The sequence below is a fragment of the Camelina sativa genome, chromosome 7, assembly GCF_030686135.1.
Source record: "Camelina sativa cultivar CO46 ecotype springtype chromosome 7, ASM3068613v1".
In the NCBI taxonomy this organism is placed as follows: domain Eukaryota; kingdom Viridiplantae; phylum Streptophyta; class Magnoliopsida; order Brassicales; family Brassicaceae; genus Camelina; species Camelina sativa.
In genome coordinates, this window is record NC_141886.1 from 32067783 (window position 1) to 32089812 (window position 22030).

Here is a 22030-nt window from a genome sequence, read left to right on the forward strand (position 1 = left end):
TAGTTTTCATTGGAATTTTATTTGTTACTATTTTACAAGTAAAAATAAATTATTCCTATTTTGTTTTTGTTTTTGTTTTTGCAAATACAGTATATGTAATATGATTGTGTAAATTAGTCTATCGATCTGAATATTAAATTGGCTAAACTTAATTTGGAATTGTTTCAAACACCAATCATTTGCATGTTAAAAATAATTTAATCACGAGGATGTTTGCATGGTTTTTGTAGTTCATTTAAGAAATGTCGGATAAAATTATGGTAATTAAGAAAACTTAAGAAGATGTTATTATTAGAATACATCAAATACAAACGAGTATCTTTTTACTTACTGTATTTGTTTAGGTACAAACCCCTCCACGTGTAACCATCAGGGCCATGAATCAAATAATTTAATACTGTAACGATTTTTTTTTTTGTTTCGGTAGATTAAAAAGAGAGTAACAGATAAGGTCATAAAAAATACAAAATAAATACGAAATTTGGGAAGGGAAATGGATGAGGAGCGCGCCACATAAAACTAGTGCTTGTTATCTTTGGTGGTGCTTCAATTAGTAAACAACTAATAGTAGTACTTTTTTTTTAATCTGTTCGAAAAATTACTAATATTTTAGAATGTTAAACAGTACTAATATTATTAACTAGTACAATACTATAACTACTCCTGTGTTTTGTTTAAAAAATATATACATGATCACACACCCTATATTTGGGATACTATACAAAATCATATTTAATAAAAGAGTACTCCTTTTTGTTGGCAAATAAAATAATATTGTGTGTAACCAACAATGATTATCTGATGTGCTTATTTTATGTGTATTGGGACCAAGGTGATAGTAATAGTAATATTCATCCCAGGAAGAATGTTTGGCAAAAACAAGACCCCACAAGATCGTTAATAGTATAATTACCTTACCTACATTCACATTCACTTGATTATAAACATATTTTATTTAGAGAAATACTCTAAAATAATATTAAAATAAGTTTTATGGATAACTATAACACACATTCCATAAATTTCCAAAAATAGCACAATTTAACACATTAAAATATTTAAAATTAATTTTTAGAATTTTGCTTTTTATGTTTGCGTTCTCAATTTCACATTTAGGGTATAGTTTTGAGAGGTAGGGTTTAGTATTTTGAATTTAGGATTTAATTTTAAAAGATTGATTGATGCTATTTTTGGAATTTTAGAGATGTTGTGCTAAGTTTGGAAAAAAACTTTTTTTTTGTGCTATTTTTGAGAATCTCCCTTTTATTTATTGTTCTAATAATCTTTTTTTTGTTGATCTCTGTTGCTTATCATTGCTGTTTGTTTCCTAATTAAAGTCATACATACTTTTCCCTTTGATTTGAACGGTCATAATTTTTTTTCTTTTTTTTTGTCAAAAATTAAAGTGGAGGAAACTAAACTGAAAAAAATAGTTTGACGCTGAGTTAGCAAACGATACTGATGACAAACAGTAATATTTAAGTAACCAGATAATAAACTAGTTTATTATATTAAACAAGTTTTAACATATAAATACAATATAATTAGAAGTAACTGAAAAAAGACCGGTAATAATCAAATCATATGTCAAATACTATACGCTCGCATTACCTAGTTTTTTCTACTACAATCACTAGCTAGCTAACTCGAGCTAGAAACTAAAGACGTACATGTGATATGAATTAAATTGTCATCCAACTAGAACTTTTATACTAATTTTTTCATTCTCGAATAATTGATCTTTTAAGGTTATTCATACTGATAATGATTCTAGCTATTTGAATTATCAAAATTAAAATAAAATAATCCTCATATATGTATTGGGTGTATTACATATATAGTAAACATAATAGTAACTATTTACTCAAAATTTCTCTGTTGGTTGAAGTACTCTCACGTTATGGGAAAGTTGTTCCGCTTTATTAGTGTCATAATAACACTGTCATTGCTTTATAACAAATTATATTAAAAAATACTAGCATTTTAGAAAGAAAGAAATTCTTTTTTGTTCGAAAAGAAGTTTTACTTGTCAAAAAGGTCACCAAAAAAAATCTGCCAAAAATCACACTCAAAATGTCCAGCTCAATATTTTTCATTGCTTACCTTCTTTTATTTGATATTTTCATTTGATTGATTAATATTCTTTTAGTCAAACTTTGAATCGTATATATATTTAACAAAAGAATTGAGCTAAAAAAATGAAAGGGAAAAGAAAACTAAAGGACTTAAATATTAATTCTTGATAGCATGTGTTTTTCTTTTCTTTTGGGTCGTCTTGTCTGTCATTTTGGTTTGGCTTTCGTACGAGATATATATTGCCATCATTTTGGGATGAGCAGACAATTCTGACAACAGAGAGAGAGAGCGAGAGGGTTGTTTTATCGAAAAGAACACCATCACATCCTACATGCCACACAAGAAGCCACAGATTTGATTTGCTTTTTGTTTTTATCTTCATACTATAATAAATATTAAATAGGTACATCTATACCATCAACTCTATGAAAGCTTTGAGCAAAATAGTTTTTGGATACGACATACGAGGAAAGAAGCGAAGAAGAAGAAACTTCATTATTTAGAAAATTTTGAAAAAGTTTAGAAAATTTTCTATATAAGTGTATCATTATATTTGGACCTCTACAATATATTGATGATATATAGGTCTAGTATCATGATAGTATATTAGTGAAGTGTTCCACAGACTAAAAAACCAATCTTCCAACGTTTCATATTGGAAAAAAGAAACGTGTACGTACGTAGTTTGGTTAATTGTCATTTGTCAATCGGACGGCTGAGACACATTACTCTAAACCAGATATACAAATACAAATAACAATAAAAGAGAATAAAAAACAACAACAACAACAAGTTAACGGGCTTGTGTAGGTAAATAAATCATATTCTTTTTGTTTTTTCGACTTTTATATCAGTATACTATTATATTGTACTTTTACATTTATCTCACAATAGAAGACAAGATTAGCTGGGAAGCATCAAGCATGTAACCCTAACTACACCATCTTTTATATTTGAACTCTTAACTTTCGTTATGTTAATCAATGGTTTAATTAAATTTGAACCGTCTTAATTAGAATTGTTATACTACAACATATCATCATCTCACGCAGTTACCAAATTCTTGTTAACTGTTAATTTATGACAGACTCAAGACTATTTCAGTATTCAGTCCTGATTTATTAAACCGTCCTAATTTGTACTCTATAGTGTCAAGAGTACTTGTCGTTTTCCTTTTTATTTTGATTAAATACTAACTTCCCGTTTAGCCATAATAAGTTTTAAAGTGCAAATTAAAGGATAACTGTACACAATTAACTTGATTAGAAATTACAAAATATTAACTGATATATTCAATTACCAGGCTCGCTCGAGTCACAAATTAGAATTACTAGAGACAAAACAATGGTTCTCTCATTAATTTATGTGACTATATATGTCTATGTGTATCTAGTATCTACTAGACTACTAACCTTTATAATGATTGTTGAGCTTGTTGAAATTTTTTGTTATCACGATAATCTGATAATATGCTGGTCACGATCTTCAAACGAAGAGTTGGGTGAACCAAATCGATGGTCACTCTCTCTCTCTCGATGCTCCCTTCTCTTTCTAATGGTACCTCTCTATCTGTTTTCGTTTGTAGATCGTGACCAGCATATCTGAATTGGGATATTAGAGTTGTGTTCGATAATTAGGCTTATCTGAATTGGGATATATTCGATAATTGTTAAATATATATATATATATATATATATATATATAAAAGAAATAATATGTTTTACAATAAGTCTAATTCAAGTATATTTGTCATGTATACCAAAATTATGTAAATATATATTTGTTGTTCCATTTTATTACAAATCGATAACGTGTGCACATTAAACCCGATTAAGTGGAAGTGAGAGACTCTAGACGACTCAAAGGCTTGGGATTCCTTGCATTTTAAAGAAGATCCAAATCAAATCCGGTTTTGGGTTGGGTTAAGAGTTTGTAAGCTTCGTGAGCATCACATCTGTTCAAAACCTAAAGCAATCTTTTTTGATTATGTGCATTCACAAGTAAGTAGCAATGGAAACAAGAACCAAAAAATAAATCTGTTCGAAATAGCTAAACATATGATGTGAAAATTATACTTTATATACACACTAGGATCTTCATAGAAGAGAACAGACATTTTTCCAAAAAAAAAAAAAAAAAGGATATTCTTTCAAACCCGCACGTATGGGGAATCGAACCACGAAGCTTGTGACGTTGTCGGAGTGCATTTAAGGGTGTGTAGCCAATAGGCCACACGATCATTCGCTATATTAGCGACATTATATCTATATTAATCGAAACGAAAGACGCTTTGGTTCGGAAAAAGAAGAGAACAGCTTCCATCTTTGTGAGATAAGACAGCGAGACTTGGATTGAATGAAATTGAAATTCACAGGCGGATAATTAATTACAAGATCAAATCGACATTTTTTCAAAAAATGAAAAAAAGGGGAAATTCTTTTCAAACCCGCTACTGTGGGGAATCGAACCAGGAAGCTTGCCCCGCTCTCGAAGTATCAGCAAGGGTGTGAAGCCAATAGGCCACACGATCATTCGATACACTAGCGACATTATTTCTTTATAAATATAACCGACATACGCTTCGGACAATAATATCACTAGTGTACTTGCGCTCGCATTGTCCCAAACTCTCCTACACACAACTAAAGCAATAATAGTTATTGATCTTCACTTTTAGTATATAACAATTATATATATATATATATATATATATTAAATAGTGGTTTGTTATCCTTTCTCTGTTGATGAATTTTTTTCCCTTAGATTTGCACTTTTACTAGAGAGCTCGATGTATTAGTCAACGGTTGTTTTGTAGCAAAACTATATGTCATTTGTGTAAAATCAAGCACGTGAGTGGATCAGGCGTTGAAGGCGGCGAGGTTAATTTAGCTAAGGAAGGGCAGTTGACAATAACAGAGAAAGGCGGTGATCTAGACGTGGCCGGTCTCTGAGATTCACGTTCAACCATATATTATAGTATTACGACGAGGCTACGTACATATATTTTTAAATTCCTCATTTTTAGTTCAACTTTATGATTTTATCAAACCACAGAAACTGTTTGCTCTTTTTAATGATTTTAAACTATGATCGAAATTGTTGGTGAGCACATTAGAAAGTTTGGCATGGTAACGAATTTTTGACTAATACAAAAATATCAGAGTTGCGACAAGACAAGCACAAAATATTTTTCTTGATTTAGAGTCGGTCTGTCGACATAGAAATGTATAAATTTTTAAAAATATATAATTTAAAATTAACTTTTAGTAAGATATTTTCATAAATGAGAAAGAGAGAACCCTAATAAATATTTAAAAACCGTAAATATTGTATGGCTTTAATGTTATCTTACTTTTCTTTTGTTCTCAAACATGTATCTAATTTAATCCGTAAACAGATCTGAAATCTATGTAATATAAGTGTATCATACAAGATGTATCCGAGATGGGAAGGTAATTAAACAAACCTAAATAATTGATAGAATCCAAATTTCTATTCAAATGAATGTTGAACTATAAAGAAATCTCCTTAATAGTTTGAAGATCTATTAAGGAGATGTGATGCTCACGAAGCTTACAAACTCTTAACCCAACCCAAAACCGGATTTGATTTGGATCTTCTTTAAAATGCAAGGAATCCCAAGCCTTTGAGTCGTCTAGAGTCTCTCACTTCCACTTAATCGGGTTTAATGTGCACACGTTATCGAATTGATTGTCATCTCGTCATCTATCTGCAAGCAACATGGTATTGCTTAACTTACGTACTAACTTGTGTAAGAATGATCTAAGCGATAAAATTCTTAGAAAAGACAATTTTTTTTGAGTTTTCTATGCAAATATTTATGAAGTATTATTGATGAATGGTAGATTTCAAGTAAAATAATTGTATACTATTGGTTTAGAGTTATAAAAAATTGTAAACCACAACAAATTAAATAATCTATTATTTATATTCATCTTTTAACATGTTTTCTAAAAACCCCATCTGCTGTAATTATATAGTCACGTTTTTCTCATGAGGACTATTGATACGTATGTTCAATTTCTGCATTTAGTGTTGGTGGGATTCACCATAAAACCGACGTTTCCCCGACTTTAAGATAGTTAAACCCATATTCATTACATATAGTTGTTGTTATAGCTAGTTTGCATATATTTTGGGACCCGGACACATTGATAACAGTTTACGGAAGAAATAAATAAGGTAAATTTTGACTGAATATTGCTACTAGAAATTTTCACTCTATTAAGAAACGTACGTGTCTATGAGTTCACATTTTGCCAGAAAAAATTAACTTTAAAGACTCAGAATGTGAAGCTAATAACTATACTAAAAGTGAAGATCAATAACTATTATTGCTTTAGTTGTGTGTAGGGGAGTTTGGGACAATGCGAGCGCAAGTATCTTTGAGAACCGCCGCCACCTAGTGGGAGAATAGCGAGAAAAAAATGGGATGGCGGATGGTCAACTTTTTAACTCTTTCTCCAACTAATGGTCTTCAATTCAAACACTCTTTAAACCACTGGCGGCTTCAACAAAATGCAACTTTCAGGAATCACGATTTACTAGCATTTAAATATTTATTAGGGTTCTCTCTTTCTCATTTATGAAAATATCTTACTAAAAGTTAATTTTAAATTATATATTTTTAAAAATTTATACATTTCTATGTCGACAGACCAACTCTAAATCAAGAAAAATATTTTGTGGTTGTCTTGTCGCAACTCTGATATTTTTGTATTAGTCAAAAATTCGGTACCATGCCAAACTTTCTAATGTGCTCACCAACAATTTCGATCATAGTTTAAAATCATTAAAAAGAGCAAACAGTTTCTGTGGTTTGATAAAATCATAAAGTTGAACTAAAAATGAGGAATTTAAAAATATATGTACGTAGCCTCGTCGTAATACTATAATATATGGTTGAACGTGAATCTCAGAGACCGACCACGTCTAGATCACCGCCTTTCTCTGTTATTGTCAACTGCCCTTCCTTAGCTAAATTAACCTCGCCGCCTTCAACGCCTGATCCACTCACGTGCTTGATTTTACACAAATGACATATAGTTTTGCTACAAAACAACCGTTGACTAATACATAGAGCTCTCTAGTAAAAGTGCAAATCTAAGGGAAAAAAATTCATCAACAGAGAAAGGATAACAAACCACTATTTAATATATATATATATATATAATTGTTATATGTAATCTAGAAATAGTTATGATTATGATGGAGATAATAAGATATGTGGTGAACTATTATACGTAAGAAGGAATCGTCTAGTCACCTCCATGCGTTCCACTGAAAATAACCACGCTTTCCACTTAAATTTGCATAAATAATTTACAATTTTGTCGAAGAGAAAAAGATCCGGTAATGCCTATTTTTTAAAAAGAGCTTTTGCTCCATTTAACAACTTCTATATACTAATATATAGCTAGTTAACACTTAACACTGAATCATGTGAATTGTATTTCTCCTTAAGACAATGATTACACAACATATACATGTTGTTGCGTATATCATTGAATCGCTAAAACATGCTAAAAGTTGAGTTAAGTCAATTCGGAGAGTGGGTATTTAATTAGTAGAACAAAACTGATATGAGAACCGGCGGTTCTCTGTGTAATTAGTTACTTTGATAAGGGGTTTTGGAATGGGGCACTAATTTGGATGAACCTGATTGGGTGAAGGAGTTATGATATGGATTTAACTCGCGGTACACCTTGGAACAATATTTTTAATTTAAAAATTTTAAAATTTATATTGTATTTATTTGTTATTTTATTATTATTTTATTAATTTTAAAAATATTAAATTTTACAGATATTTGATATAAGTATTCAAATTATAGATTTTTGTAGTGTTTTCAAGGTTTTAACCCGTGTGGTATATGTATGTCTAGTAATACATTTTATCTCCTGATACACATCTAAAAGTGTCACCAATCCCACCAATCTCACTCTTATTTAACGTGCAATACACCGTAGGACAATATTTGGTTATTTAACCCGCAATACACTGCAAATTAAATTTGTTACTCAAATTATATTGTATCATTAAAACGGAATAGGTCCTACAGTCACCAAACATTTACTAAAATGGATTTTGAAATTTTTATGGGATAATCATTTAATGCATAGACTTGTTTTAGGAACAAACATAATGTATATATATTTTCAACATTTGTATGGCAATAAAGGTTTAAAATTGGGTTGGTTTAAATAGATCCATTAATTTACTTTCTACAAATATTATTTTAGGAAAATCTGTAGGGGTTAATAGATGTTTTGAACATATTTATGGCAATGAACATATCAAATTAGGTCGTTTTAAACAGTTTCATTAATTGAGTTTGTACGAAATGTTATTTTAGGAAATTGATAGGGGTTAATGTTGTAAATAAAACAAAGTAATTAAGAAAAACTAAAAGGACATAACACAAAATGTACTTCAAAAATGTTAATATAGTTGGGGAAAGACTCACAACTCGAGTCAAGGGCCACCTTAAAACACATTTGGTAATAATTACAAATCCAATAACTCATGCGCATTGTTCGCATAATTTGGTTTGTGAGGTTCCATTTCGTGAGAGCTCATGAAATCGTTTAACGAGCCTCTCACGTGACTCGGAAAAAGTATGTGATCGAGATCTCAATACTTTTTTCCGTTGACGGTACAGTCTCATGCCTCCTATGAAATGTTTCGGCCTACGTACAATTTGCATTTTCTCTTCATCTCAAGCATCAGAACCGGAACGAATAGCAAAATTGCATCACTTCGTCCAATTCCAATAGCAATTATGCTTCCGCTAAATGGAGTGGATGGACTAAAAGTATTTAATGAATTATGTTTCCTTTTTATTTTTGGACAAACAAAAAAATTATGTTTCCATTCTCCTTGGTGAAGTGATATCCCAAGCTGTCGTAGTTTATTTTTGGGACATTTTTGGGACAAATATGGCATTTTATCTCGACTACTTGTAAATACTATTATTTTTTTCCCCTTGTACAATCAAACATTAATTTTAGGGATATGAAGTCAAACTGTCAAAGTGTAGCATTGATGAGTGCATACGTTAACATAGTTTTTGGATCTCTAAATTTTGCCACGAACTGAAATTTCCAAATACCCACACGGATGTTCTTCCCTTTTTATGGCTTTAATGTTATCTTACTTTTCTTTTGTTCTCAAACATGTATCTAATTCAAATCTGTAAACAGATCCGAAATCTATGTAATATAAGTGTATCATACAATATGTATCCGAGATGGGAAGATAATTAAACAAACCTAAATAATTGATAGAATCCAAATTTCTATTCAAATGCATGTTGAACTATAAAGAAATCTCCTTAATACATAGTTTGAAGATCTATGTTTAAACATAAAAATGTAATTTGTTACCCCAAACGCATATATCGCGCTACTTCGTTTTGATGAAAAAATTTCATCGCGTGCCGTTTAGTGTTCACAATTATGTTCTTAATTATCCTCCTCAAAACAACAATATTATAGCAATTCGTCTGAATACAATAGACTGAATTATTAAGTTGATTTGTTAAGTTATATATACATAGCAACTAGCTAACAGAAATACTATAGTCGTAAAAGGAGAATATTCTTATATTCACAAGTGTGGTCATATTTTAAAATAGATACCATAAAATACACATCATATGAAAGCTAAGATTAGACATAGTATATACATAGTTTGGTGGGAGGTAGCTCTCAATATCAAGCAAAGTATGGACCATCATCGGCCATCGCAAGCAGTAGGTAGTAGGTGTTTCAAAATAAGCTGGGTTGACATTAAACCAAATTAGTCCGGTTAGTTAATAACAACCTAAAAGACACCGGTTAACTTTTTGAAACGGTGTCGTTTCTCTACCTTACATATATCCCAAGAAAAATCAAAACACAGAACCCTTATTAAATGGCTAAATCCGATTGAAACACGAACTCGATTCCGACATAATAGTATTAACAACAAACCCTTTATACTTTGAACAAAAACAAAATATACATCATTCTTCTCTCAGATGAGAGGAATAGATCGAAGAAATACAAGCAGATTTGTCTCCACGACTACTAGAATTTGCTCCAGTGAAGTCATCTTATACCGTGGCTTGCTGACATTTTTGTAATAAAAGGGTGAATTTTTTTTTGTCTATAGCTCTAACGTGTTCTGGGTTTTGCTTTAGGAGTCTAGTGTAGGAAACAAAAAAGGATTCATCCCCATGTCCTCCCTCTTACGGACTCTGTTTCTTGATTTTTTTGCCATTTTCTTCTTTCTTCTTTCGCGACCGTCTCTCTCTTCTCTCTCAATGTAAACGGCGAATCCCGGAAAAATCAATCGGATCTGACGAGAACGACGTCGTCATCATCATCGGCGGCGGTCCCGGTGGTTACGTAGCGGCGAACAAAGCGGCTCAGCTTGGTCTCAAAACCACCTGTATCGAGAAACGCGGCGCACTCGGTGGTACTTGTCTCAACGTCGGCTGTATTCCTTCCAAGGTCTCAATTTCAGTTAATCATCTCCTCTCGCCTCTTCAATTTTGCTGATCATCATTCAGATTTTATCTCTGAATTTTGTGGATGAATCAATCTCAGTTGATGTGTATTTGAGAATCAATTAATTTTGCTGATCATCCTTTACTACTGGTGAATTGATGATTTCTGTGTTGATGTGTATTTGGATGTGTATTTGAAGTTAGTTCGTTAGTTTCTAGTTTCTGCTTGCTAAATTGGACTTTGCAAGTATCATCTGTTTTGCTGCATAAGCTTTTAAAAAAGATAGCAGACTTTCACAAGTTGTTTGGATTCCTGCAAATCCTTTAGTAATATGTTCCTGTTCGAGTATCTATAGCTCATGTTCTCGAGTTAGATGAGATCTCATGCCCAAGATCAAGTGTGTGGAGAAGGTACAATGATATCTTCATAGTCTCAAGATTTCTAGCTATCATGTAAACTTTAGGTAGTGATATTTCTGTCTCTCGTTGATTGTGTTTTTGCCATGTACTTGTTCCAATGTATGTGATGTAGCTAGGGGTGGAACAGATCTGATTTAGTTGTCTTCGTAATCGGGTTTAGTGATTTATCTCAACACTGATGAGAGTTTCTATGCTATTATATCTGTGAAATGATTCACAACTTTCGGGACCCCGAACCTGGATGTGTTCCTGTCTCTTGCTTAATCTTTTTACATGGAGATTCTGCTTGGAGTAGTTCGTTTTTGTTTCTTGAATCTTGTAACATATAAGCCAATGATGATCGGATCCATCTCTGCAGTGCATTAATCATCTTATTATGAATCAAGTTTGATAGATTCTCAAGCATTAATCAAGTTTGATAGATTCTCAAGCATTTATCACGTTTTTTTTTGTTTTTTTTTTTAATTGCAGCGATTTTTTATCTCAAACAACATTGTTGAAAGATTTAGTCTCTTGTCCTAGGATGAAGAAGTAAGGTTTTTTTTTTTCTTTTTTCTTTTTTCTCTTTTCAATACCATATGCTTGATAAGTAAGTGATTTAGGATTTTCTGTGTTTTGATTTTGTTTAGATAGATTGAAGAGCAACATAGGAAAGCATTAGAGGAAGATCCTTCTGATTTTGCATAGGATGAGGTTAGTATAGACTATAGACTACTGATTGGTGATTGCTTCGAAAGATGTCATCAACATCTTCTCTTACGCTCATTACAGAACTATTAACATTGACTGTGGGAATGAAAGACGAGACCAAAGGAAGCATGGTCCGCAATGATAAGGCTGGTGAAAAACCTGCAGCATGAGCAATTTAGGCCAATGGATTTTCTTTGATTTACACATGTTTCTCTAGCTTTCTTGATTGTTTACTATAATTTCTTGATTTAATGATTAAGCAATCTTGATAGGGGTTCTCTATTGGAAGAGTGTTTTTGTTTAAAGCTCTTTTTAGGTTGCTTTAAGTAGTTTAATATTAATTTTATGATTAATTTAATTACGAGCAACCTAATACAAGTTCTCTACTGGAGATGGTCTTAATACTCTACCCACATAGCCAGAACAAAAGTCACTGTCTTGATTGAGTCTCTCTCCTTTCTGCATCGAGTAAAGATCAAGAAAGTCTCAATCTTGTATCTTCTCATTACGCCTCCGTATAACGAATTTTACATCAGTCTTGCGAGGGAAAATATAGACTCTTTTGACTCTAGCTTCCAGTTGCTTTTACTATTGATGTACATGCTGTCAATTCTCCTATTTTTGCTGTTCTTTCTTACTTGCTGCTTGATTTTAGAAACCAAACTTTCTTAGTTCTTCTCTATCTGATATATACTTGGTAGTTTGGTTAGCGTTTATCTTGTATTGACCGGATCAATTCTTGTATGGAATTGTTAAGACAAAGTTGAAGATGTGTGACCTATGGTGTTTTATGCAGCATTTTGATATCATCTTGGTCTTTTTGGTGTTTTCTCAGGCAAACACAGTGAGGAAAATATAAGTGTTCTGGAGGAGTAAAAGAGGACAATCGGAGAATGAGAATAGTGGGACTAACAGGAGGGATTGCGTCTGGGAAGAGTACTGTATCCAACCTCTTCAAGGCTAGTGGCATTCCTGTTGTTGACGCTGATGTTGTTGCTCGAGTAAGTAACCATCATCTCTCTTTTAAATGTGTCACCATTTCGAAGAAAGAGATGCAATTTTAACTCTCAAGTAAAGTGTGGGGAAATCAGAAAAATGTGTTATTTTTGCTGTATAGGATGTATTGAAGAAAGGAAGCGGTGGATGGAAAAAAGTTGTTGCAGCATTTGGGGATGAGATTCTGCTTCCTAGTAGAGAAGTGGATCGGCCAAAACTCGGTCAGATCGTGTTCTCGTCTGATTCCAAGCGCCAACTTCTAAACAAGTAAGGGATTTGAGAGTTTCCCTTTTGCTTTCTCTATATTGTATGAGATCCCTGAAATTGGGGTTTTGTGTCTTTCTTCAATCTATAGGCTGATGGCTCCGTACATATCAACTGGTATCTTTTTGGAAATCTTGAGACAATGGGCGAGTGGCGCTAAAGTGATAGTTGTTGATATCCCTTTGTTGTTCGAGGTAAAGATGGATAAGTGGACAAAACCTGTAGTAGTTGTGTGGGTCAGTGAAGAAACACAACTTAAGAGACTGATGGAGAGAGATGGATTGAGTGAAGAAGATGCAAGAAATAGAGTGATGGCTCAGATGCCGTTGGATTTAAAAAGGAGCAAAGCTGATATTGTGATCGATAATAATGGTAGTCTCGACGACCTCCACCAACAGTTCGATAAGGTTTTGTCTGAAATCAGAAGATCATTGACATGGACTGAGTTTTGGCGTTCAAGGCAAGGAGCCTTCTCAGTTCTTGGCTCAGTAATTTTAGGAGTCTTTGCTTGCAAACAGCTCAACATTGGCTCTTAGCATTTTGAATTTTACTGTGGTTCAAAGTCATCACTTTTGTTATTGTTAAAAAAAAAATCATTGTAATAATCTTACAACTTTCAATTATTAATCCGTCTCTGACAATATCTCAAGCTACACTATTCACTAGTTTGGTTTCACTCTCCTATTCAGTACTCAGAGTCTCAGACATCCATTATCTATCTGCAACTTTAAGCTGAGACTGAGAAAAAAAGAAGAAGAAAGAAGCAGCAAGTGACAATTAATCATAGGAGGCAATGAACGGAATGACCATCAACATGAAGACATCGTAAGGGATTGTTGCGTAGCCTGTGTAACCAGGGTCATTCTCTTTGAACTTCTCTGTCAATCCCTGATAATAAGCATATGACACATGTTTTAAACGATTCCAAGTGGTTTAGATTCATATTTCAAAAATTCGCGATGGAGGTTAAAAGATCATAGTTCCTACCTTCACAATCATCCCACACCTGCTAATCCAGCAGAACAAAATGAGAGAAACGAATCGATGATGTTTAGAGAACGAATCAAGAACCGCAAGAATTGATGAAAACTTACTCGAGGAAGCTGTCAAAACAGAGCTCAATAGTTTTGCCAGTCTCATCATCAAACTGAGTTTGGATTAGCTGGAGAACCGAGGTTGGAAGCATGTACCCGAGATGATAGAAAGCATCTCTTAGCTCAGTATAATTCATCTTTCCGCTCCTATCCCTATCGTAGCTGTCAAATATTGCCTACCAAAAAACACACACATACAATCATAATCCATTTGAGGCATTTTAAGAACACACTTAGAACAGCTAATGAGATTGATCACACGGTTGGAAAAAACTTACACGCCATTGCGCAAGACAATTCCACAACTCTACATACTCCTTAGGACCTGCACATAGGTTATATAAAACATGGTTTATATTTATTCTATCACTAAACAGAGATCATCATAACTATTCTCAAAGCTCTTAACTAATCAAAACACATCAAGAACCAATCAAAAAAATCGATTCTAGTTCAATGTTTATAACAGTCTGATTTATAATGAATCTAATCTCTCGAATCATGTAACACTTTGTACCAGTACCACCACCAAAGAAAGAGTGACTCATTTCACACTCTTATTTGAATGTAACACCAATTTAAAAAAAAAACTTCAATCATACAAACAAAAGCCATTAAAAACTAAAAATAAATTTTTACCAAGACGAAGCAGAGAATCTCCAGGACTCTTATAGATGAACATAAGAAACCTAATCGTTCTGTTACTAATCCCTTGGTAGCCAGAACACAACAACGCTTGCCGGAGCTCCGACTCCTCGAGGAATCCGCTCCGATCTCTATCCGCCGATTCAAAGCTCCTCACAATATCCGGATGCGTTTCCGACGAAAACATCCCGGACCCGGGGGAGGAGGAGGAGGTGAACTGTTGAGTTGGTTGATACGCGTAACGGTATCTGTTTTCACCGTCGTGTTGCTGATGAACGTACGATTCTGGTAGCTCCGGTGCCGAAGGTGCGTAGGCGTTTGAGTACGCCATTCAATTAGAACTATGAGATGCTTAGAGATGGCCTTTTAAGATTCTCAAATTCTCCCAGAGGTTGAAGACGACGGTTTCTGATTCCGCGTGTTTGATAAATTTTAATAGTGCAAGGCTTGGACGGTCGTGATTTAGGAGAATTAATCTAACGGTGAGATTGAGAGCGTGCTCTTAACTCTTTAGTGCTAGTCAATTTAAATATGGGCTTTTCATATTAATGGGCCAGTATACTAGTATGGCTATTGGACGGTGAGGATTTAGTAAAACTAATCCAATGGTCTGAATTGAGCGCGTGCGGATTGCTTTGATCAATTTAATACGGGCTTTTGTGATATTACTGGGCTGAGTTTGAGTGGGCTGATCTGTCTTTGTTTGTTTTTTTTTAACATAGGGGGCGGGAAAGACGGCGAGTGAGAGGGGGAGAGTGAAGATGGAGTCGGAGAAAGTGGTGGTGGACGAGCTGCCGCTAGCTATCGTGCGCCGTGTGGTGAAGGAGAAGCTGTCGGAGTGTTCGCCGGATTATGACGTCAGTATTCACAAGGAAGCGTTGCTCGCATTCTCCGAGAGCGCGAGGATCTTCATCCACTACCTTTCCTCCACGTACGTACGCCTTATAAAACCCTAAGTTTCTGAAATTTCGTCGTTTGGGTTCCAATTGAGCAGTTCCAAGGTTGGTTTATTGTTATTGTGGTTTGATTGTTGAGTTTACTGTTGTTATTTTTTCGTTTAATTTTGGGGTGTGATTGATAGGGCAAATGATTTTTGTAAAGATGCAAGGAGACAAACGATGAAGGCTGATGATGTGTTTAAGGCATTAGATGAAATGGATTTTTCAGAGTTCTTGGAGCCGCTTAAAGCTTCCCTTGAAGGTTTAGTTGTTTGTTCTTGATGAAGATCATATTGTACTTAGTTCATAGAGTGGTTTAGTAGAAGTGGTTTAGGTTGTTGATTTATCTCTTGTTATGGAAGAGATAGGATTGTTTGTTTTCCCAACCTTAAGGTTGTTTTGTAAGTGAATTATGTTTGGACACTCTGACCTAGGTGTGTCCGTTTTTGAGCTTATGTCTCCTCCTAATGTTGTAGTCCACATGACTGGTTTTCAGATTTTAAGAAGAAGAACGCGGGGAAAAGAGCAGGTGGTGGAGCAGCTGATTCCAAGCCTGCTGGTGGAGCTGCTACGAAGCCCACAGAGACGAAAAAGAGGAAACAGGAAGGTCCATCAACGCAGAAGAATGCAAGGAAAAGCAAAAGAGATGATGGAGGTAACAAGATTGATGAGGAGAATGAGAATGACAACACAGAAGAAGAGAATGGAAACGATGAGGAGAACGAGAATGATGATGAAAATACCGAAGAAAATGGGAATGATGAGGAGAGCGAGAAGGAGGATGAGGATGAGGAGAATGAGAAGGAGGATGAGGATGAGGAGAATGAGAAGGAGGATGAGGGAAACAGCATGGAAGATAATGGGAATGAGAACGACGAGAGCGGCGATGAGGACAATAGCATGGAAGAAATTGGGAGTGAGAATGGTGAAGATAATGACCACAACAACAGCAGCAACAGTAGCGGTGAAGAGGTAGAGGGTGATGACGAAGATGATTGAGCTCAAGGTTCCTTCATATATGTTTGCATTGAAAATGTTTTCAAGTTTATGTTGGATTACGTTGTAAGCTTGAAGCAGTGTTTGTGGCCATGAGAATGTCATAGACTCATATAAAATTGTTTTGCTGCTCTAGTGTTAACAGGTTAACAGACATGTAAGTGAAAGTTTTATAAAAGAGTGAAGAACCAATTTTTGCTTAATTATTCATTCTGATTTAGAGCAAATTTTACAACAAGAGCAAAAACTCTAAACGGGAAACGTTTGACACGTTTAATTTTTTTTGAGTTCGGATGTATAAAAAAACTAAAGTAGTCACTTGGCTTTTCACTTCATGTACTCGGTGACACGCTGTGAAATATCATCGAGGAAAGACACAAAACCCATGGCACTAGCAAAACCGCTACCATCGACGTCTTGTTCTTCTATAAGATAGTTCTCAAAGGCAGTAGCATCGTCTTGTCCTCCTCGGATAAACATCAGTTTTGGTGTGATGCTCCTTTCTTGCTTAACCTTATTTATGGTCTTCCTCAATAAACCTGTATGATCAAGTTCATAAATCAACATAACCTGACAGATGTAAAGGTGGTTGAAGTGGATTTCATTTGGCGAGCAAACTTACAGTCTTGAGGAGGAGGGAAAGGTATTGACGGGTCTGCTGTTGATGAGTAGAAGACTATCAAAGTGGTATATGCATCTAGGAAAAATATCGGGCTACCACTTGTTATCAATGCCGCACGGCTCAATGAATGACGCGGGTATGCCAGTGTATCCGGTGTTGAATATGACATTAGCGCTGGGTAAATCCCGCAGTGGAGCGAGCTCGGGTCCAACACACTGCGATTTTGAGAAAAGAAAAACACAGTAAATCTAGAGGGTTTGATTGTTTGTTAGCTTATACATGGTATATAATAAGGGCTTTTTTGTACTTGTAAACGCAAATGCAGAAATTGACATTTGTAACAATTGCAGTCTAAGATACAATAAAACTCACAACGAGTCATTAGGTTATTGGGATGATTTTACCTGAAAAGGCATTGCAAGTAGATTCTGTAGTCAGGATGAACACCTTCTTCATGAAACCGGAGAAGGGGATTACGCAGTAAGGCAAAAACTAAGCGAGGCAAAGGCTCAAGTTGAGGACATTGTGAAAACGTGATATCAATCTGAGAACTCATCGACTTGTTTCCGTTTTTGTATTGGACGAGATTGAAGGCATCGTTGTATTGTGCTGTCAGGATTACTAGCCAATCATGAAGCAGTGCCCTCCCTTCTCGGACTCCATCTTCCAGAGAGGCTAAAATTACCTGCAGAGAAATAATTACAAAATTCCATACATAATTAGCAGATTAATAATGGATCCATTTCTTTCACAGGAGCTGGGATAAAAACATGAAATGACATTTACCTTGTGAACAAGCAATGAGAGAACAACTTCATGATCCACACTGTCGTAAATTTCATTGATGTTGCGGGCAGTTCCAAATTGCATGGTTCTGATCCTTAGTCGTCTCTGAAGTGTGTGTTTGCCTCTGTAAAACATAGATTAGATCAAATCTATAACGATACTCTATAAGATCCACAGTATTGATTAGGATGCATTGCGATTCTGGGCTCTGGGATAGACTGTGTAAAAGTTTATAACAGGATATAAAACGTTAGGGAGATTTAAGGTTTAGGATCAACTCTATGTTTTGGCGTGGCCAGCGTATTAGTACTCGATTTATAAAAAATTCAATTAAAAGCTTAGCCCCCTATGCTTACCAGTGGCGTACAATGACTACATTAATCAATCAACAGCATGGATATCAACATACCTACTTGACGATGGCATTTCAGAATTTGACAATCCCTCGGGAGGGACGACGACTGTGTACTGAAATGCAATTTGCACCACTGGTTGCTCTCCAGAATGTCTGGAAAAGGTAATGATCAATAAGAAGTTAGCATCTTTGAGTGCCTTGTCTTTTATCAAACTGGTGACTTCCTCTAAAATGCTTAGCTTTTATTCTTCTTGGATTCAACAATTTAGTACAAGTTTGATAATTCTAAAAATAATAATATCTGATTGCATGTCAGGAAAAGCATGACAATGACTAATCAAGGACCAGCCGCTTAACAAAAGTCTGTGAGTTAATGGGAACAATTTGCATCCATTTCATCACTTCCACCCAATCATGAAAAATTTATAGGAAAACGCAATTGCTGTTAAGTTTACCTGGAAAATCCAGTATTATCTGCAAAATCAAAGTCATAAGCATATGTTGCATATGAATCACAGCAAATGATATGTTGAAGGTTCTCGTACTGTGGATCAGGAAAGAAGTGACCAAACTGCAAAGCACGGCTAAACTGTTAGGTGAAGCAAAATAAAGAAACAGAAAAGATCATTATTTGAACTTTCGTTTCTCTCTAAATCACATACAGAGTTGCCAGGTTTGAATTCAGTTGACGTTCTCAATCTCAAGACGCAATTGAAAGCATACGGCCGGTTAAGCATCCGAAACCTGCAAAAGAACATCATGCAATTTTGTTTTAATTAATTTGGTAACACGTGAAGAAAGCACAGCTGCCTTCTTTCTATTAAAGTAAGAAAAAAAATAATAATGCTGGCCAAGCATCAAAACTAACATGTCTTGGGGAAGAGTTGAATCATCAGTGCTTGAATACAAAAACAGCGAACCACCACTTTCGATGCTAAGGAACTTCAGGGATGCTAAATCTGTGTACTCATTTGTAACTGCAAATAAATCTACGCATACACCTGACTGGACAGCAATGGTGGCCTATAAAAGAGCCGTTAGATCTACGCTCATAGTATATATCCATCCTGGAGACCGAAAATTTTGAAATAAGAGTCTTACTAGGTCTTTGTAGAATGGTGTTTGCTCAGGAAGCAAAGCACGATCAGCATCTACCCTTTTACTTGCATATTGTTCACCATATCTACTTGTATCCAGTTGCCCACGTCCATAATCAGGAGGACCAGATAGGAAAGCAAACACCCTAGCTGCACTTATATCAAGTCAATAAAACACTACCCACTACAACTATGTTGAAACATATAGAGTATAGGCATGCTATATAATTTTACATACCTAAAGCAAATGTATTCCCAAATTCAGATCCTAGATAGTTAAAAAGAGCTTCCATAGCTGTACCAAAGCCTCTACCACCCATCAACACACTATCCAGTCCTTGAGCTGCTCCAGATGATCTCTCCCAGGAAGTTATTGGTCTGAGTGTCTCAAGGGCAGCAGCAATACGATCCTTGCAAGTTTCTACCTGCATGAAGTATACTAAGGGAACTTAGTCTCTTTACTGGTGTTCCTAGCCATGTGATCCAACAATCACCATGAATCACCAAGGAAGTAGGAAACATGAAAAGCGATGTTAAGAAATGACCATACCGGAGCCAAAAATTGTAACAAGGGCATGACATCCTCAAGTTCTAGTGATAAACTGCCCTCTGCATCAGGGGGAATAAAAACATTTTTTACAACTGGTATAGGTCCTTGAACATCATACAGTCCTATTTTGTGGCTGAACGTAACAAGACCAAAAAGAGCCCCTGGACTTAGAGCTGCAATATAGAAAAACAAGAGAGAAAGTTTCACCCTCAGAACACATTCACACAGAAGAAGAATGAATCTTTGTCTTTAAATTTTGTATGAAATGACCTTCCAGAGCGGCTAGCAATGCACTTTTTGTAAGCTCCAAAAATTCCTCAGAAGCTGTAGATTGAAAAAGTAGGCATGAGCAACACGAAATCGAAGAAACATTTCAACAAGTAGATGACAGTAATACAATTCAAAAGAGCAGTTTTAGCAATCATATATGGATCGTTCTTGCGGACATCAAAATGATATTTACAAGAATGAGAGACTAGGACGTACATGAAGTACACAAAACATTATGTCACAAGACCAATCAAACAGAAAAAAAAATTGATAAAGACCAGCTGAATGATAATTAAACTCACTTTTCAGTACAATTCGAAGTAAATCTACTGTACCATACCATAATATCTCATAGTCATGGCAAAATCACAACATAAGAGACTTGGACATTCACAAAGTACACCACATTATATTCAAAGACCATCCAAACAGAAACTTCATGAGAACCAGAGCTGAAAGATCATACAATTCAACGTTCCGAACAATTCGAGGTAAATCTACAGGGTTCTTTCTATGCCCTATTTCCAAAGTTATGGTAAAATCCCAACATAAGGAAGCCAAAACTCGATATATACGACAGAGAAACATACAAAAACCAAGCTAGATTCACATTCTACACCAACTCATAGCAAAATGATACTCACACAATTCAACTACAATCTACACTGATCACAATGAGCTTCACACACAAGAGAGAAGAAAGAAGACTTACACGAGATATCAATCGCCGCAACATACACAGGCCGCGCTTGAGTCATCTCTTCCTCCGATCCATCCACTAGAAAACAAACAATTAAGCAAGAATCAAAACCAATTCCAAGAAAAAACAAAGGGATGCGAGGTGATAATATATATACATACGAGGGAACTCAAGATCAATGAAGGAAGAAGACATTTCAGGTATAGACTGAGGATTCGAGTAACGAGCAATAGCATCAGAAGGCAGTCCATTGAGAGTTCCGCAAAGGGAGCAACTCCAAGCCCATTGATCAAGCTCACAGTAGGTGTTGAAGTAAGCGTAGCAGTTTTCGCAACGAGGAAGAAGGTGGCCGTTAGATCCGTACGCTGGTCCGATTCCGTTCTCGTCTTTAGCCGCGAATGGTGTTACTGTCAGTCCCCAAGGGAGTCCTGACGCCTCTTGAGCGTCTACATCGATCGGAAAACGCGACACCGTTGCTCGCACGGCCATGTATGTTCTCAGATCTTTCCGATTGGTGATTTTTTTTGATTTTTGGTTTTTGGAGAATTGGTGTGGGTCGGTGAAATTGGATAGCACAGGCGACAATTTTGGCGCAGGTTAGCTTTTTATGTTATTTTCGTCTTCGGCGCATGTTAGTGTAATGATGTGAACTTATTTAGTAGTATAAAGAAGTTTTTAAAAAGGTTGAAGTGATGGACTCATAAAACAACCGAAGTCTAAGACTAATTGCAAAGATTGAAGATCCGGGGGAATGCATTATATTTTCTTCACTAGGAGAGTTTTGTTAGGGACTATATGTACCATATAATATAGAGTAATATGTTAATATTTCTTAGTTAGTTAGTGTTTGGGCAATTCTCACAAACAGCACAAAAATAAATAATTTTTGTATATAAACTTAGTACATTATCTTTCAAATTTCAAAAATTGCATCATGCTTCAGCTTCAGTATTAAACTTTAAAATTAAATCCTAAACTTTAAATATTAAAAAACAAAGGAGAAAAATAAGGGAAGGATT

At 35.0% G+C, this 22030-nt stretch overlaps 4 protein-coding genes across 12 annotated transcripts; 2 read left to right on the forward strand and 2 right to left on the reverse strand.

The window, feature by feature from the left end:
• Positions 1-9998: 9998 nt before the first annotated feature.
• LOC147941932 (dephospho-CoA kinase-like) lies at positions 9999-13599 on the forward strand. 6 transcript variants are annotated; one of them, XM_087459916.1, is made up of 6 exons: positions 10035-10592; positions 11480-11539; positions 11638-11701; positions 11780-12699; positions 12816-12961; positions 13050-13599. In XM_087459916.1, exons 4-6 carry the CDS (start codon positions 12592-12594, stop codon positions 13492-13494), a joined length of 699 nt encoding a protein of 232 aa, XP_087316042.1. In that variant the 5' UTR covers positions 10035-10592; positions 11480-11539; positions 11638-11701; positions 11780-12591; the 3' UTR covers positions 13495-13599. The 6 variants fall into 6 exon arrangements, with proteins under 6 accessions (XP_087316041.1, XP_087316040.1, XP_087316045.1 ...); XM_087459917.1 differs by having other exon boundaries at positions 10129-10592; positions 12534-12699; XM_087459915.1 differs by lacking the exons at positions 11480-11539; positions 11638-11701 and having other exon boundaries at positions 9999-10604; positions 12534-12699.
• On the reverse strand, positions 13512-15107 carry LOC104703553 (putative calcium-binding protein CML48). Of its 2 annotated transcripts, XM_087459920.1 has the most exons (5): positions 14692-15107; positions 14331-14377; positions 14053-14228; positions 13946-13964; positions 13512-13846 (listed from the first exon to the last, which is right to left on the reverse strand). In XM_087459920.1, the coding sequence occupies exons 1-5, from the start codon at positions 15026-15028 to the stop codon at positions 13736-13738; spliced, it is 690 nt and encodes a 229-aa protein (XP_087316046.1). In that variant the 5' UTR covers positions 15029-15107; the 3' UTR covers positions 13512-13735. The 2 variants fall into 2 exon arrangements, with proteins under 2 accessions (XP_087316046.1, XP_087316047.1); XM_087459921.1 differs by lacking the exon at positions 13946-13964.
• Positions 15108-15357: 250 nt separating this feature from the next.
• LOC147941933 (DNA polymerase II subunit B4-like) lies at positions 15358-16834 on the forward strand. 3 transcript variants are annotated; one of them, XM_087459929.1, is made up of 3 exons: positions 15358-15628; positions 15779-15897; positions 16132-16834. In XM_087459929.1, the coding sequence occupies exons 1-3, from the start codon at positions 15459-15461 to the stop codon at positions 16632-16634; spliced, it is 792 nt and encodes a 263-aa protein (XP_087316055.1). In that variant the 5' UTR covers positions 15358-15458; the 3' UTR covers positions 16635-16834. The 3 variants fall into 3 exon arrangements, with proteins under 3 accessions (XP_087316055.1, XP_087316057.1, XP_087316056.1); XM_087459930.1 differs by having other exon boundaries at positions 15373-15698; XM_087459931.1 differs by lacking the exon at positions 15779-15897.
• On the reverse strand, positions 16824-21783 carry LOC104703555 (protein transport protein SEC23 D). The gene is made up of 14 exons (XM_087459928.1): positions 21173-21783; positions 21024-21089; positions 20312-20365; positions 20042-20214; positions 19730-19916; positions 19496-19641; positions 19263-19417; positions 19057-19138; positions 18850-18965; positions 18449-18547; positions 18040-18163; positions 17658-17938; positions 17254-17468; positions 16824-17170 (listed from the first exon to the last, which is right to left on the reverse strand). The coding sequence occupies exons 1-14, from the start codon at positions 21498-21500 to the stop codon at positions 16959-16961; spliced, it is 2238 nt and encodes a 745-aa protein (XP_087316054.1). The 5' UTR covers positions 21501-21783; the 3' UTR covers positions 16824-16958.
• Between the last annotated feature and the right edge of the window lie 247 nt (positions 21784-22030).

Excerpts from the sequence above, each read along its gene's own strand:
- LOC104703555 (XM_087459928.1), bottom strand. The coding sequence starts at position 21,500 with ATGGCCGTGCGAGCAACGGTGTCGCGTTTTCCGATCGATGTAGACGCT. Across the intron at positions 18,548-18,849 it reads GATAATACTGGATTTTCCAG|ACATTCTGGAGAGCAACCAG; the intron begins GTAAACTTAACA and ends TACCTTTTCCAG. Across the intron at positions 17,939-18,039 it reads TCTCATTGCTTGTTCACAAG|GTAATTTTAGCCTCTCTGGA; the intron begins GTAAATGTCATT and ends ATTTCTCTGCAG.
- LOC147941932 (XM_087459915.1), top strand. The coding sequence starts at position 12,592 with ATGAGAATAGTGGGACTAACAGGAGGGATTGCGTCTGGGAAGAGTACT. Across the intron at positions 12,700-12,815 it reads ACGCTGATGTTGTTGCTCGA|GATGTATTGAAGAAAGGAAG; the intron begins GTAAGTAACCAT and ends TTTGCTGTATAG. Across the intron at positions 12,962-13,049 it reads AAGCGCCAACTTCTAAACAA|GCTGATGGCTCCGTACATAT; the intron begins GTAAGGGATTTG and ends TTCAATCTATAG.
- LOC147941933 (XM_087459929.1), top strand. The coding sequence starts at position 15,459 with ATGGAGTCGGAGAAAGTGGTGGTGGACGAGCTGCCGCTAGCTATCGTG. Across the intron at positions 15,629-15,778 it reads ATCCACTACCTTTCCTCCAC|GGCAAATGATTTTTGTAAAG; the intron begins GTACGTACGCCT and ends TGTGATTGATAG. Across the intron at positions 15,898-16,131 it reads GCTTAAAGCTTCCCTTGAAG|ATTTTAAGAAGAAGAACGCG; the intron begins GTTTAGTTGTTT and ends ACTGGTTTTCAG.
- LOC104703553 (XM_087459920.1), bottom strand. The coding sequence starts at position 15,028 with ATGGCGTACTCAAACGCCTACGCACCTTCGGCACCGGAGCTACCAGAA. Across the intron at positions 14,378-14,691 it reads AGATTCTCTGCTTCGTCTTG|GTCCTAAGGAGTATGTAGAG; the intron begins GTAAAAATTTAT and ends ACCTATGTGCAG. Across the intron at positions 14,229-14,330 it reads ATTGTCTTGCGCAATGGCGT|GCAATATTTGACAGCTACGA; the intron begins GTAAGTTTTTTC and ends GTTTTTTGGTAG.